The 15,603-nt window shown below is 42.4% G+C and overlaps 2 protein-coding genes across 3 annotated transcripts; one reads left to right on the forward strand and one right to left on the reverse strand.

Annotated features, from left to right (window-relative positions):
- Window positions 1-2,485: 2,485 nt before the first annotated feature.
- On the reverse strand, window positions 2,486-6,515 carry pld6 (phospholipase D family, member 6; the record flags this gene model as incomplete). Its single annotated transcript, XM_079999513.1, has 3 exons — window positions 2,486-2,918; window positions 5,958-6,187; window positions 6,307-6,515. The coding sequence occupies 3 exons, from the start codon at window positions 6,513-6,515 to the stop codon at window positions 2,680-2,682; spliced, it is 678 nt and encodes a 225-aa protein (XP_079855639.1). The 3' UTR covers window positions 2,486-2,679.
- Window positions 6,516-9,637: 3,122 nt separating this feature from the next.
- LOC307228810 (transcription elongation factor 1 homolog) lies at window positions 9,638-15,397 on the forward strand. Of its 2 annotated transcripts, none has more exons than XM_079998616.1 (4): window positions 9,638-9,668; window positions 9,925-10,054; window positions 11,939-12,009; window positions 13,690-15,397. In XM_079998616.1, exons 2-4 carry the CDS (start codon window positions 9,939-9,941, stop codon window positions 13,752-13,754), a joined length of 252 nt encoding a protein of 83 aa, XP_079854742.1. In that variant the 5' UTR covers window positions 9,638-9,668; window positions 9,925-9,938; the 3' UTR covers window positions 13,755-15,397. The 2 variants fall into 2 exon arrangements, with proteins under 2 accessions (XP_079854742.1, XP_079854741.1); XM_079998615.1 differs by having other exon boundaries at window positions 9,640-9,770.
- The last annotated feature ends 206 nt before the right edge of the window (window positions 15,398-15,603 follow it).

Here is a 15,603-nt window from a genome sequence, read left to right on the forward strand (position 1 = left end):
AATGTATAAAGTCAGTACATGTAAATGTATAAAGTCAGTACATGTAAATGTATATAGTCAGTACATAAAAATGTATATAGTCAGTACATGTAAATGTATATAGTCAGTACATGTAAATGTATATAGTCAGTACATAAAAATGTATATAGTCAGTACATGTAAATGTATATAGTCAGTACATAAAAATGTATAAAGTCAGTACATAAAAATGTATAAAGTCAGTACATAAAATGTAAATAGTCAGTACATATAAATATAGTCAGTACATAAAATGTATATAGTCAGTACATAAAAATGTATAAAGTCAGTACATAAAAATGTATATAGTCAGTACACAAAATGTAAATAGTCAGTACATATAAATATAGTCAGTACATAAAATGTATATAGTCAGTACATAAAAATGTATAAAGTCAGTACATAAAAATGTATATAGTCAGTACACATGAATGTATATAGTCAGTACACGAAATGTAAATAGTCAGTTCATATAAATATAGTCAGTACATAAAAATGTTTATAGTCAGTTGATATAAATGTATATAGAGAGTACATATAAAATAGATAAATATAGTCAGTACATCTAAATCTGTATAGTCAATACATATAATATAAATGTATATAGTCAGTACATGTATATGTACATAGGCAGTACATATAAATGTATATAGTCAGTACATAAAAATGTATAGTTCGTACATATAAATGTTTATAGTCAGTACATATAAAATAAATGTATGTAGTCAGTACATCTAAATCGATATAGTCAATACATATAAACGTATATAGTCAGTACATATCAATGAATATCGCCAGTACATATAAAATTAATTCATATAGTCGGTACATATAAATGTATATTGTCAGTACATATAAATGTGTATAGTCAGTACATAAAAATGTTATAGGAAGTACATATAAATGTATAATCGGTACATCGAAATGCAAATAGTTAGTCCATATAAATGTACATAGTACATAGTAATAATAATTTTCAAACAGTCTCGAGACTCACTCGTGATCCGCGAGGCATTTTTAATTAAAAAAAAAAAAAAAAAAAAACAGACATAAAAAAACAACAATTACAATGTAAAACGTTTTTGTTTTATTTCTCATCAACCGGCAAATGACACATTGCGCGGAGTGCGCGTCTTTCCTTCCCTGTGACCGCGGCGGCTCCTGGTCCCACAAGGAGTGCGCCGGAGTGGCCGGTGAGAGGCTCGACCCTTTTTGGAGACTCAGCTCCTGAAGATTCACTCGGTAAAAGGAGTCGTTCGCCAGACTTGCATCACTGAGTTCCACGCGGCTGCGGGTGGCTTGCCAGTCCTAACACAGACTGTCAACATGGAGACAACTGCCTGGCATGGTACAATATATATAATATATATCCAGACGTCTTGGTATGATTTCCAAAAAATAGTAATTATAAAGTAGAATGGTTATAATTGCAAGCTAAGCGAATGAATTTGAATGTCAGTGATTTATAGTGTCATCAAATTGGTCTAGCCTGTTCTGTTTCTAGCCTGGTCTAGAAAGTATACTTTCAGTCAGCATGCATGCATGAAAGCAAATCTTTTTTATACGAATATAATTGTTTATTTCTTAATACTTTGAATTGTCTTGCATTTATGCCAAGAATCACTAGTGATGACTTTTAACAAATTATGATGTACTTGTGAAGTAATAACAATCAAGATTTTAAACTTGGGACAATCCATGTAAGGTTTGGGATGGTTAAGACTGTTTTTGGTGAAAACAATTATTCTGAGCCAATCCATTCCAGTCCAATTTGGATTTTCAAGTTGGGCGATACATTTGGGTGATGTTTCTCTCGCTTGAATGACCTGAATCTGAACTGAATGGAAAACGGTTGAGGACTGAAACTTCAAAATTTCGCAATTTCACCATGTGCGTGAGCTGGTGCAAAATGATCGTTAACTCCGCCTTTCTTATATAGGCTGTATAATATATGTATCTTATATAGCGTGTATGTGTGTAGGGGCGGTGCGCGAGGGGGTACAGCTGGAGGTTGAACGTGTGAAGGGATACCGGGGTGGAAAAAGCTTGGGAACCACTGGTATAAATTATCATTACTTGTTTATATCTAAAACACAAGAAAGGTAATCACAAATAAACATATGCATCACACACACACACACACACACACACACACACTCCATTGTGATATTTACTGAATAACACAGTATGGCAGAGTGACTGCAAGTCTAGAGACTTTTCACCAACGACCTCTTTCGGCCCTGCCAACTTCCAAAAATGATCAGAAAAACAGACAAGATGGATAGTGTGAGAAAGCGGGATGTGGGAATGATACAACTGAAGATCTGATTTTACGTTCACACTTTACTGGAACACAAAATGATCTAAGTAAAACAGTTTGTTCAGTAAAGTCACTGGACATTAAAATTAAAAAAAAATTATCTTGAACACACAAGCAAATAACACAATGCAAACAATTGAACACAACTATAACATAACCATAATATATATATGTATATATATATTCATCTACATTTCCCTTCACCCCTTACATTAAAATAGATTTTAATACTGGAGAACTTGGATTTCCCTAACTGCCATAACTATCCCATAACAAGCTTTGACACGAGAGCCCCGACCCAAGCGTTGGTTGGTCGGTCACCGGCCCACTGGACCGTCGGGTTAGTGGGCGATGCCGGGCGGGCAGTGCCGGGCCGGGTCGTTGGCCTCCCACAGCCGCTGGAACTCCCGGACGAACGGTGCGACCAGGTCCGGTTCCTCCGTCACCACCAAGTTCTCCCTGTTGCTCTGGACGGCCGTCAGCGTCCAGTTGAGGGAGCCGGTGATGAGCCGCCGGCCGTCCACCACCGAAAACTTGTGGTGCATGTGCACGGAGCCAGAGTCGCAGCGCACGCAGATCCCTGGAGAGAAGGGAGGAGACAAATCTTCACCTGATGCCCAGTTTGTGTACAGTTTTGCAGTTGTAAGGATAGTTTGTCATTTTTCTTGACACATAGAACGTCAGTAGACTGTAGAACGTCAGTCGCTGGTTTCTACGTCAATAACTGTTGGAGCCGTTAGACATATTGGACCAATTCTTCCATCTGCCACGTGTCAACTGAAATGCACTCCGTGACACCCTGGACTTCTGCGAATCTGTTTTTACCCGGCAGTCAAAACAAACGGATTGGATTCTTAAAACTTTCGGTTCGGACTCGGCGCTCATGTCTTCCGTTTTCCAAGAGGGTGGATTCAGCTGAAGTGGGATACGTAAAACGACAGTATCTCTGTTCTTTGTAATACCACTGCTCACTGTTATTTCCAGCATCCTGGTTGAGGTTCGGGCTGGTTCTCTTCAGGCGAATCTGTTTATATCCAATCGATTTTTCTAAAGTGTGGTGACAATCTTTTTTCTAAAATGTCAGAGGATTTGGTGTCAGTGGGAAAAGCACGGGTGACTTTTTGCGACAAGGTTTTTTTTTTTTTGGGGTCAGTGCGAAACAAATCTCACTAAATGTCTCTGAGAGAAGAGAGTTGACGAGACCCTGGCGCTGAAAAGGCGCGCGCGCGCACACACACACACACACACACACACACACACACACACACACACACACACACACACACACACACACACACACACACACACACACACACACACACACACACACACACACACACACACACTAATGTAATTGCTGTCCAGTTGCCAATTTTTAAGGCAGCATTATGTGGCTGTAATTAACTTAAAAGCAGAGCAGCAGAGAGAGACAGAGGAGAGAGAGAAAAAGTGGCACAACAGCATTTAAACCTCTTGAATGATGATTGCACTGACTCATAGCACACACACACACACACACACACACACACACACACACACACACACACACACACACACACACACACACACACACACACACACACACACACACACACACACACACACACACACACACACACACACACACACTTTCCTGAAAATGAGGCCCGGGTCACAATTCCCAGATGCTGCGGCGGTACAAATTCTACGAGGGAGGTGGCTGTGACATTTGGTAACAAAAGGCCACCTTCACTTTCAAATAAAATCGAACATTCAAGTGGTGTCGCGTGGCCCGGTGTGATTTCAAATTCTGACGACTGTTTAACCGTAATTTGTTGAAACCACTTAACTGCAAGCGGGTGTAAATGGTAAGCCAACGCATCGAAATATGATGCGCAATGTCTTTTGAGCAACAACAACAGACGGTTTCATGAGCCCAAAAAAAGGGATGAAACTTGAGACTACAGACAATACACTTCCCGCTTGTATGTACTGGAATCTAAGAATGGATAGGTGCTTCCTCAAAGGGAAGTTTGCTTCAGTTGCATCAACCAGAAAACACTTGTACAGTACAAATGACACCTTCAAGATATACGCTCAAAATACCACCACACCATCAACAAGGCAGCACCATGTTTTAACGGTCTCGCTGACCTTTGGGACTTTTGGATGTCTCTCACTGTATCCCTTTGCACGTTGCACTCCTAAGCCAAATTTTAACATTATTTGTCCATTCGCTGTTCTCATCGCCATGTACACCTATTGCCGGTCAAGCCATTTTGAAGGAGCAATCCGTCTTGCAAGTCCCTTCTTAAGCCCGCTTCACACCGAATCCGACAAACGACGAGAACAAACGGGAAGTCAATGCATTTCTTTATCCCAGAGTCGGATTCGGCACACGAAATGCTATGAGGCATCGCAGTGTGGAGTTTCTCGAAAGTACTCCACTGTCAAGAAATATCGTTTCATACAAGTGAAATGTGTGTATTTTCTTTTTCGCACTTGGCAAACAAACAAAGGGAGCTTTAAATTCTTATTGATGGAAAAATAGTAAATGTCCACCTGATCAAACTACCTGCTGCTGCACTGGAACAAATTTTGTGACACAAAACCGAGACGCAGTTCACCCGACGGCCACAAGGGGGAAGGATACGACAGTCTGATGCGTGTACGCACTTGGTGTAAAACAAGCTTTTGTCTTCCTCCTTATTCTCATGATGTTATTTGAAAGTAATGTTTCCTATGCAAACTAGTATTGGGTATCTTTTAAAATTCTATACCAGTAGTGACACGATACCTTACGTAGATCTTCAGCATAAAAAAAAACCCAAAAAACGTGACGACGCTTCCTACAAACCTTCAACCTTCCTATGAGAGAGAATCTTTTTCATTATCAATAGTACAATAATAGTCAACAACTAAAAGTACCATTTTTTTTTACCCCAGCACCAAACTATCCTTTAAATGTGGTTAAGTTTACATCAACTGCAAGCTAAGGTGGAAGATAAGATAACATATTTATGCTCCATTATCCGTCCATAGCATGTGAATTTGTTGACAGAGGTGTATGTTTAGGCTCATATTCAATGTTTATCATTAGGCGTATTGTACATTACCACATTTTTACTGTTTATTGTTAATCTTCAGGTTCATTTTTCTGGTTCATTGTTAATATAAATGTTGGTTCATTGACAGTGGAAAATATATCTATCTTCTAGTGTCTAGGTTTATTGTACACGACTTTTTGATCAAATTGTTATGCACAAATTATTTTTTTTTTGTCACGTTTTCAGTTATATTTGTTTTTATTTTATCATTAGGTTTATTTTATATTGCAATATCTTTGCTAGCCGTTTTATTGTATATTTTCACATTTTTTTCCATCCTCTAGTTAACTTTGAGGTTTAGTTTATATTGCCATTTTCTTTTGTGTTCAATTTGCTTCTTTATTATTATTCCTAAATATTGTTTTGTTATTATTGCCTATTTTTTTATATGAGCTGCTGTGACCCTGAATTAAGTATGTATCTATGGTATCTATAGCGTGTGTGTGTGTGTGTGTGTGTGTGTGTACAGATAGATAGAGAGATAGAGAGGTAGACAGACAGACAGACAGACAGACAGACATCTTATTCTCTACCTGCTTTGCGCAGAAGTCCTATCTGAGACCCAGTGATGGCAGCATAGACCTTGTCTGTGAGGACACGCACCACCAAGCCCCTCGTGTGAAGAGCCAAAACCGCCCTGCACAGCTCAAAGTTGGAAAAAGAAAAGAGGCACAGGTCCAGGGTGGAGGAGGCTGACAGGAGGTGACGCAGGAGGCGAGAGAAGGAGGTCTCCACACCGTGTGGCAGCAAACACGAACCGGAGCTGGAAGGGCCAGGAGGGGGAACAAAATGAAGTGTTTCTCTTTCATAAGTGGTTATTGTCGTCGTTCTGCATCCATTCATCAAGCGTGAATCTATTGGCTCCTCGATACCCCCACGTACCAGTGTGACGTGAAGATGTGCTCTGTGCAGGCCGTCTCGCTGGGAAAGAACAGCACCTCATTCAGGGGCCCTTTGGACCTGAGTCGACGCACGAGCAAGCCCACCAGCTCCACAGTGGCGGTGAGGACCACGACCCTGAGGCCGCCCCGCACCACGGTCCACACCCTCGACATCTGAGGACAGGAGAAAAATAACTTGCACACCTCCATGGTGTAATCACGCACATAAATATTTTTGGGGGAATTTTTCACGAGCCGCTAATACACTGGCATTAAAGGTGCTCCTTTTTACACAAGTTAATATAAGTCTCTGAGGTTCTCAAAACATGTATTTGAAGTTTGTTGCTAAAAATACCACTCAGATTACGCATTCCAGCCTTTCTAATACCCCTTTCCCACTGCGCCAAAAACCCGGTAACACCCACTAACATCTGGCATTTGTCATTAGTGGGAAAGGTTACGCCCGGGTTTCAGTCCCGGGTCAAATGACCATGCAATAGACACGGGTTTTATTGGCTCCAGCTCCGGCCCTGATGGGAACACCCGGGTGGACGTGCTCCTTTTCGCCCCTTTACCGGCGCATGTTGACGTTCCGGATGTTGGCACGTTAATAGACAGGAAAATCCATGTATGACTCCATCATTTCATACCCCATTTAGAATCCAAAATCTTAATCAGCATGGGGGACCAGGAAATGTTGAGTGTGGGGCCCGCTGCCAGGTTTTGTTCTATTTACTCCCTAACTCTCACTAATTACCCCGTATCAGTCCACGAAGATCTGTCTCTGAACAAGAAAAAAGCAATCCAATGCTGACTCTTCACTCCTATTGGATGACATTTCACTGAACATATGTCCAGTATGTGGAAAAATAACCTCTTGAATCTACAAGGCCTCATTTAAAAGTTAGTTCCGACTCTGGTTGCCGTGCTCCAGGCTTGTGGGAGACACGGACACTGCACCAAAACTCTCACGCGCGGGGAATTTTTTGTTTCATGTAATTGCCGGAAAATAAAAATGAACACATCTACAACGGTTGGAAAAAAATAAATAAAGGTTTTGTTCGGAGAAACGCACTGGGATGGGACGGAGCAGATGACCCTATTAATAAAACCGTGGCGAGATGGCGTCGGCTCGCGCAGGGAGTAGGAAAAAGCCTGAGCGTTTTGTTTGCAGCCATTACTTTGTCATTAGTTTACCTCATTATTTGACACTTTGGCCACGTCTAATATGAACATCCCGCATTGTAACATTTTATATGTATATAACAGAAAATAAGAAAAAGCACAATAGGTGCCTTTATAGAACCCTGGTCTCCCACATTGGTCTTTTTTTTTTTTTGCTGATTAGACCTCTTCTTGGGAGGGAATGTTGCGTCATAGCTCTGGTTAACTTCACCCGGAAAAGACGTCTAACCGGCCGTAAAACCTGACAAAGGGCTCCCGGCCATGTTCCACCCTGACTGGAAGACTCCATTATGAAATCCCAGGTTTTCCAGGATGCGTCAACCACAAGCGTCCCAGGCGCGTACAAAGGTTACCCGAGTCGCGCCTAAAACATGACAAATATAACGGGGCTGACTTTATTGCGAGTTCACATATAACCCACGTGCATACTTTGTTAAATGTACTTTCTTCTAAATATGCAAGAGGGACCACTTTGAAAACTATACACAGGCGGAACTATGAATTCATTGACTGTACCGGTCCGGACGTTAATTAACCACACACACTACACAAACAACGCACAAGGCAATAATTGAAACAAGTGTGTGTGTGCGCGCTACGAGAAACTACCCAAAACCCATAAAGTGACCGTATTTAATTTGAAATGTCTTAATTTTCCTCTCCTAAATGCATCGTTAACATTTTTATTTTTTATTTTTTTGTGACGTTGGAGTCGGCATACGTTACGTTCGTGGCGAGGTCAGCCGGGGACTGGGCTCCTGTGCCCCCTGGCGTTTGTGGGCGCGTCGGCGCAAAATCCACTGGCTGCCGTGTGTCCGCCAAACATTTCAAGCCTCCCTCCTTTCCCATTAAATATACATGACACGGAGAGATGGGGCCGCGTCTACTTGTTTTCGTATTAAAATGGTGTTCGTCTACGTAATGTGGAGATTTTACGTAAATAAACTTGCCACCCGCCCCTTAGAACAAAGAATTCTTGGAGAAACGTAAAGTGACGTGTACCTTAGTTTGTCGCTTAAAAGAGAGAGAGAGAGAGAGAGAAAAAAAAAAAAAAAAAAAGCCCAATCGTAAAGACTTCGCTGTGGTCCGAGCGTCCATTTTCCACGGCTTAGCGCCATTGAGAGCATCTCTTCCCTAACGATTGGCTGCCGCTCGGCGCTCCCCCGTTTGCTTACACTGGAAAGTCCGCTCAGACTTTCTGGTGATGGGGAATCCCGGCCCTCGTTAACGAGTCAGAGCGTTTTGGCTCAGCTCAGCCGTGGGAACCGGCTCTTTCGGCTCCCAAACGGCTGTACATTGAGTAGCACCTCTAGCTTTTATAATTCAGCTCAATTTGGCAAGGTTTTGAACTGTGATTGGCGTGTGTGCACGTACATCACTTCAACCAGTCAATGTCATAATACTAAACCTTATCGTTTCCAGAAGACCACCATTTGACATCATGTTTGGTATAAAAACCTTAAATAATGTAAAACAACAGTTTTGTTTCTTCGTCATATTGATGGTTAAAGAATAACAACCCTTGTTGTATAACAGAAATAACACTACTAATGAAATAGTCTGGTCGATAAATAATTACCCAACTCTATACAGACACATATTTCAATTTTATTTGTATAATATAATATGAAACAATAAATATTTCCGCTCTGTTCTAAAGTGTTTTTGCTATTCGTCGTGCATTTATTTTTTTCCGCGATTTAAATGTGCGCTCCGGGGGCGGGGGGCGCGCCCGGCGCAACATACACAGCCTCGCCGTGCCTGGCTCTTAACGTTATAACAAAGTGAGTCGTTTCTGGCTCGCATTTGACAACCAGGTCGTAGGGTTTGTATTAACGTACCAAAAAAAAAACAAAAACAAAGGACAAAAAGAAAGAGGCGCTCCGACGGGACGCCGGCTCCCATCGTCCACTGCCGACGAGGCCGGGGCGGTCCTCTGCCGCCCCCGCGTGGGCGCAAGCCGCCTCTCCGACGCGTCGACGCTGCCGCTCGACGTGACCGACCGCTCCGGCAGCCAATCACCGGAAGGGGGAACCCGCTTCCGCTCCGCTCCAATCGGAGTCACCCAAGCGCCGTCGGGCGGGTCCCGGATCCTGCGGAGGACTTCCTCCCAACCCCCTCCTCCCCTCCTCCTCCTCCTCCTCCTCCTCGCCGCAGCGTGTGTTTGAACCGCCAGAGGTAAACACGCTAAAAAGACGCTTATTTTACATGTAACGACCCCCAACACAGGACCCAGCCCCGTCGCCAAAGACCCGACAGCTACTACACGACCAGTTCCAGGTGTACGAGCCGTGACAGTATCAGTTTAGATCAGTGAAATGCTCCTTATCTCTTGAGCCGATCAGCGGCAGGGTCGAACTTGCGCGATCGGCAGTTCTACTTTGGTTTTCATCTTGTTGCGTGCGTGTGTGCGTGTGCGTGTTTTCATTCGTAGTTTCTAGTGGTATAATGGGTCGCCGTAAGTCCAAGCGCAAGCCCCCTCCCAAGAAGAAGCTGACCGGGGACCTGGACACCCAGTTCACCTGCCCCTTCTGCAACCACGAGAAGTCCTGCGACGTCAAAATGTATGGCACCAAAACAGCACCTATATTTTATAATATTTTTTTTTTTCTATTTTCATTTCATTTTATACATATTTTTATATATTTGATTCATTTTTTTTATATATATTTTTTGTTGTATTGTTTGTTTTTAGCTGTGTGTAATATACATGGTACATCATGTATATTCATATATTTATATACTACTCACAAAAAGTTAGGGATATTTGGCTTTCGGGTGAAATTTATGGAAAATGTCAAAAGTTGACGCTACAGTGATATTATATCATGAAAGAAGGGCATTAAAGTATAAGCATGCAGTGGTGATTTCCTCATCTCGAACAATTTATTGAAACAAAAGCCAACAACAGTGGTGGGTTTACCACAACAAAAAATGTCAGTGTCTCAATAACTTGTCATGTGGCCTTGAGCATCAATTACAGCAACGACGTCTAATGCTGTTCACAAGTCGACTTATTGGTTGCTGAGGCATGGCCCCCCACTCTTCTTGAAGGGCGGGTCATTGAGGTTCTTGAGTACAGAGTTACGAGCCTCTACACAGCTGATTCCATAGGTTTTCTATGGGATTCAGGTCTGGAGAGAGTGCAGGCGACTCCATTTGAGGTGCCCCAGTCTCCAGCAGTCGTTCCCTAATGATGCGACCTCGATGAGCTGGAGCATTGTCGTCCATGAAGATGAGATGAGGCCTGTGTTGTTCATCCAGGGGCACAATGACTGGATTAATGATGTTATTCAGGTAGTATGGGCTTGTCACTGTACCATTCACAAAGTATAGGGCAGTTCTGTATTGACTAGACACACCTGCCCACACTGTAACACCACCACCACCACCACCAAAGGCTCGTCTGGTGACAACAGAGGCTGATGCATTGCTCTCTCCTTGACATGTCAAACATCGTTGGCGACCATTATTTCTGCTCAACGTGAATCGACTTTCATCAGAGAACAGCACTGAGGCCACTGGTCCCTCTTCCAGCGTAAATGCTCCCTGGCCCGTGCAAGACGATGATGCCTGTGCCTGGTGGTGTGGTCAGGTACCCTTGCAGGTCGTCTAGCACGCAGACCACGCTGATGTAAACGGTTTTGAATGGTCTACGTGACACTTGGGTGCCTCTCACCTTCCTTAAATGTGCCTGGAGTTGAGTGGCATCATCATCCGGTTCCGCAGGGCAGTGTTCACAATGCAGCGCTCATCAGTGTGGGATGTGGCCAAAGGACGTCCACTTCTATGCCTTCCTGTGACTCTTCCAGTCTCTCTGTATCTCTGTTGCAACCTGCTGATGACACTCTGTGACACTCTAAGCTCATTGGCCACTTCCCTCTGAGAACATCCTGTTTGAAGCCTTGCAACGGCGAGGTACTGTTGATCAGTTGTTAGGTGTCGTCTTGGTCTCGTGATGTCAAAATGTGAACAGCATGATGAAGAGGACTGTTTAAATACCATTTCTTATTGAACCAGGAAATATATTGGTCGATTCATGGATCAAACACCTGTTGTGAATTTTGCCGTTGAGCTCCTTGTTAGAGAACAGCAAATTGTGCAAAAAGTACTGAAACCTTGAACAGTTTGACATGTGCATTCAAAAGTTTAGAGAAGGTCAAATTAAGTTCACCTATAAAGGTTATAGAGCATTTTATCTTCATCCTAAAATTTCACCCGAAAGCCGTATATCCCTAACTTTTTGTGAGTAGTGTATATTTGGCTTATATATTGCTTGTACACATAATTTTTGATAGAATTGTTTTATGTTCTTTATTTTGTATTGCCTTTTATTATTTTCACTGCACAATACTCGTTTGGTGTATATGACAAATAAAGTGCCTTAGTTGTTGAGATGTTAATCTGTAAAAAAACAAAAAAACACTCTCGGCCTCTGGTGTCTACAGGGAGAGGAGCAGAAACACGGGGATCATCTCGTGCACAGTGTGCTTGGAGGAGTTCCAGACCCCCATCACCTGTATCCTTTTCAACACACCCACTGGTGCTCTGCTCGCTTCACATTCAGTGTACACAGTGATCAGCCGCAACATTAAAACCACCACGAATAATCACTGATATTGTGTAGGTCCCCCCTCTTCCTGTCCTGTGGTATCTGTCACCAAGACGTTAGCACCAGATTCTTCAGTTGGGAGGTGGGGCCCCATGGATTGGGCTTGTTGTTCCAGCACATCCCACATATGCTCCATCTGATGGATTGAGATCTGGGAGATTTAGAGGCCAAGTCAACACCTCGAACTCATTGTCATGTTCCTGAAAATATTCCTGAAGATGTTTTTCAGTGTGGTAGGGCGCATTGTCCTGCTGAAAGAGGCCACTGCCATACGGGAATACCGTTGCCATGAAGGGATGTACTTGGTCTGCAACAATGGTTAAGTATGTGGTACTTGTCAAAGTTACATCCACATGAATGCCAGGACCCATCGTTTCCCAGCAGAACATTGCCCAGAGCATCACACAGACTTATCTTCTTCCCATAGTGCGTCCTGGTGCCATCTCTTCCCCAGGTAAACGACACACATGCACCCGGCCATCCATATGATGTAGAAGAAAACGTGATTCATCAGACCAGGCCACCTTCTTCCATTGCTCCATGGTCCAGTTCTGAGTCCAGTTCTCTTTCGGTGGTGGACAGGGGTCAGCATGGACACTCTGACCGGTCTGCAGCTACACAGCCCGATACACAGCAAGCTGGGATGCACTGTGTGTTCTGACACCTTTCTATCATAGCAGCATTAACTTCTTGAGCAATTTGTGCTTCAGTAGCTCTTCTGTTGGATCGGACCAGACGGGCTCGACTTCGCTCCCCATGTGCATCAATGCGCCCATGACCCTGTCCCTGTCCTTTCCTTGGATCACTTTTGGTAGGTACTCACCACTGCCTACACCAGGAACACCCCACAAGACCTGCCGTTGTTGTCTAGCCATCACAATTGTCAAAATCGCTCAGATCCTTACACTTGCCCATTTTTCCTGCTTCCAACACATCGACTTCAAGAACTGACTGTTCACTTGCTGCCTAATACATCCGACCCCTTGACAAGTGCCATTGGAACGAGATGAGCAATGTTATTCACTTCATCTGTCAGTGGTTTTAATGTTGTGGCTGACTGGTGTATAGTACATCACAAAGCATATTATCAAGTATGGGACACTGTTATTAATATATTTTTTTATTATTTAGTCAATATTATTTTCAATATTTATTTCAACTTCAGTGGTGTTTCAGTTAAGTGTGGTTCTGTTATTTTATTATTTGTATTATGTTATTGTATGTTTATAACTTTATTTTTTATATTATTGTATGTTTTATAATAATGTATTTTTGTATTGGCTTTTGTATATATTTTTATATGTAAATATTTTGTTTGAGAAAAATCAGTGCATACTACATATCCTGTTAGAAATATCCTTTTTATGGGTAAAATGCATATACAAGGCATGATTAGCGTTCAACACATGAGAAGAATTAGGTACTGTATCTGAGAGCACAGGGAAAAAAGAGTGAGTTCCACACACATTAACAAAATTCTGATTATGTTCACCTTTCATATTGATAATCTAAAGTTCCATTCCCTCTGCCTTACAGTATCCTATCCAATCAATAAAACCATTTTGTCCTTAATCTGCGGCGGCTCAGATCTGTCAGAGCCCGTGGACGTGTACAGCGATTGGATCGATGCCTGTGAAACGGCCAATCAGTAGCTCTCGTTAAGGTCGCAGGGCCTTTTTACTTTTGGAGGGGGGAGAGATGGCTGACAAGACATCAAGACGGTTTACATGAGAGCACTTGAGAATCCCAGAAACACCAACGGGACTGTTGGTTGATGGCATTTATGCATTTACTTTCACGGTTTTGTGGTCCCTTCCCCCTCGTGTTTTAACATTTCTCAGCTGATGTTTTTATAAGATTTTAGCTCTAGCTTTGAGCCTGGAGGTATGGTACTCCTGAATTAAGTTTCTCTCTTCAATGAACCCTGAATCTGTAATGCCTGAGTCACGCCGAATATGACAAACGACAAGAACAAACCGGAAGTCCATTCTTTCCTATGGAAAGTTGGACTCAGCAGGCGATAGCCGCGCCACGGTGCAGTGCGAAAATTTCTGCGTACCGATCGAGACTCCGGGATGACAAGTTTAAGTCCGTCACTGCTCCTGGAAGTTATATTCATAGTAAGGCTTACATTTAAGTAAATAAGTATTATATTTCAAATAATGACGTTATTAACGTTAACCTTGGATATCACCATATTCACTATCAAATAAATCTTTTTGTATAAGTGAATTGTGTGTATTTTTTATTTTATTTTTGTTTGCACTTTGCAAACGCTGTTAGAAGGAAACTCTCATTCATGGCAAATGGTAAACGTCCAGCTGAGCAAACCACTCGCTGTTGTACTAGGAAAAAAAAATAAAAAATCCTCCCATTTTTGGGACGCAGAACTAGGCTGCAGGTTCCTAATGTGGGCTGTAGTGCTGGGTTGGTGTGAAGTGGGCTTTAGGGCGTTTGATTATGAATAAGCTATGCAAGTAGATGGAAGAAATTAGATCTAGATGGATTTATTTTCACTTTAACAGGCTGTATTTAGATCTTACAGCTCTGTTCTGTAGTAACGTAGAACCTAGAAGCTGTGTTACATGACAGCCATGGCACATATCGACTTGCCTTCCTCTGGGTTTAAATAAACTGGTGCGACCCGGCACGTTGGTATTCAAAACAAACGACAAGGTTTAACCCCGCTCCCCATCAGAGAAAAGCGTACTTAAAATGTTCGGCTCCAGTGAGTAGGTGTGAAAAGCAGCTGGTTGGACTCTCCGAGGAGCGTCTGGGGAGAGATGAGGATGCAGCGCAGAGAAGTGAGAAATGTTGTCAAAACGACAACGCACAACCCTTCTTTCTCTGTTTGGAGGACACATTTGAAGTTTGGCACACGTGCGCCAATCTTCTGCATTCGAATTTTTTTTTTTCATTCTTATCTAAAGAGGCTGCAAACCGTCGTTTTAAGATGCCAAAGCACGTTCACTGATCACCTAATCTTCGTGTCTATGGTGATCTCACATCTCGACGAGGGATATTTCATTAGATGTGCGCTTATAGCTGCTGAAAGAATGCAAAAAGGAAAGCTGTAAATTAACTTTTACTCAAATTCTTGCCGAGATTGACATGTGGGGGAAAAACACAACCAGCAGTGTTGAAAGTTATTCAAAGCAAAGAAAATTAAATGCTCTATCCTTATTATATATTACATATTGTAAGTAATATAAGAAATTTGGTGGTACGATCTGCTGGTGATTGATTGTGTGACATTGTTTTTATGCTAAAGATGAAAATAAACGTATTAAGGAGCCACATATATCTGTTTGTTTTTTTTAAGCGTCCATTTGTCACATGCACGTTAAATCCACAGATTTCCCGTTCTACAATAAAGGAGGTGCTGCCCCGCCCGGCCGGTATGCTTTCATTTAATATTAATTAAAGTTCTGTTTTATCTTTCGGACATCATTTCAAAACTCCAACCAGCCCTTAACAGACTCCTCAACCAATCGAGGTAAA

This window comes from Zeus faber (genome assembly GCF_960531495.2).
Source record: "Zeus faber genome assembly, chromosome: 4".
NCBI classification, from domain to species: domain Eukaryota; kingdom Metazoa; phylum Chordata; class Actinopteri; order Zeiformes; family Zeidae; genus Zeus; species Zeus faber.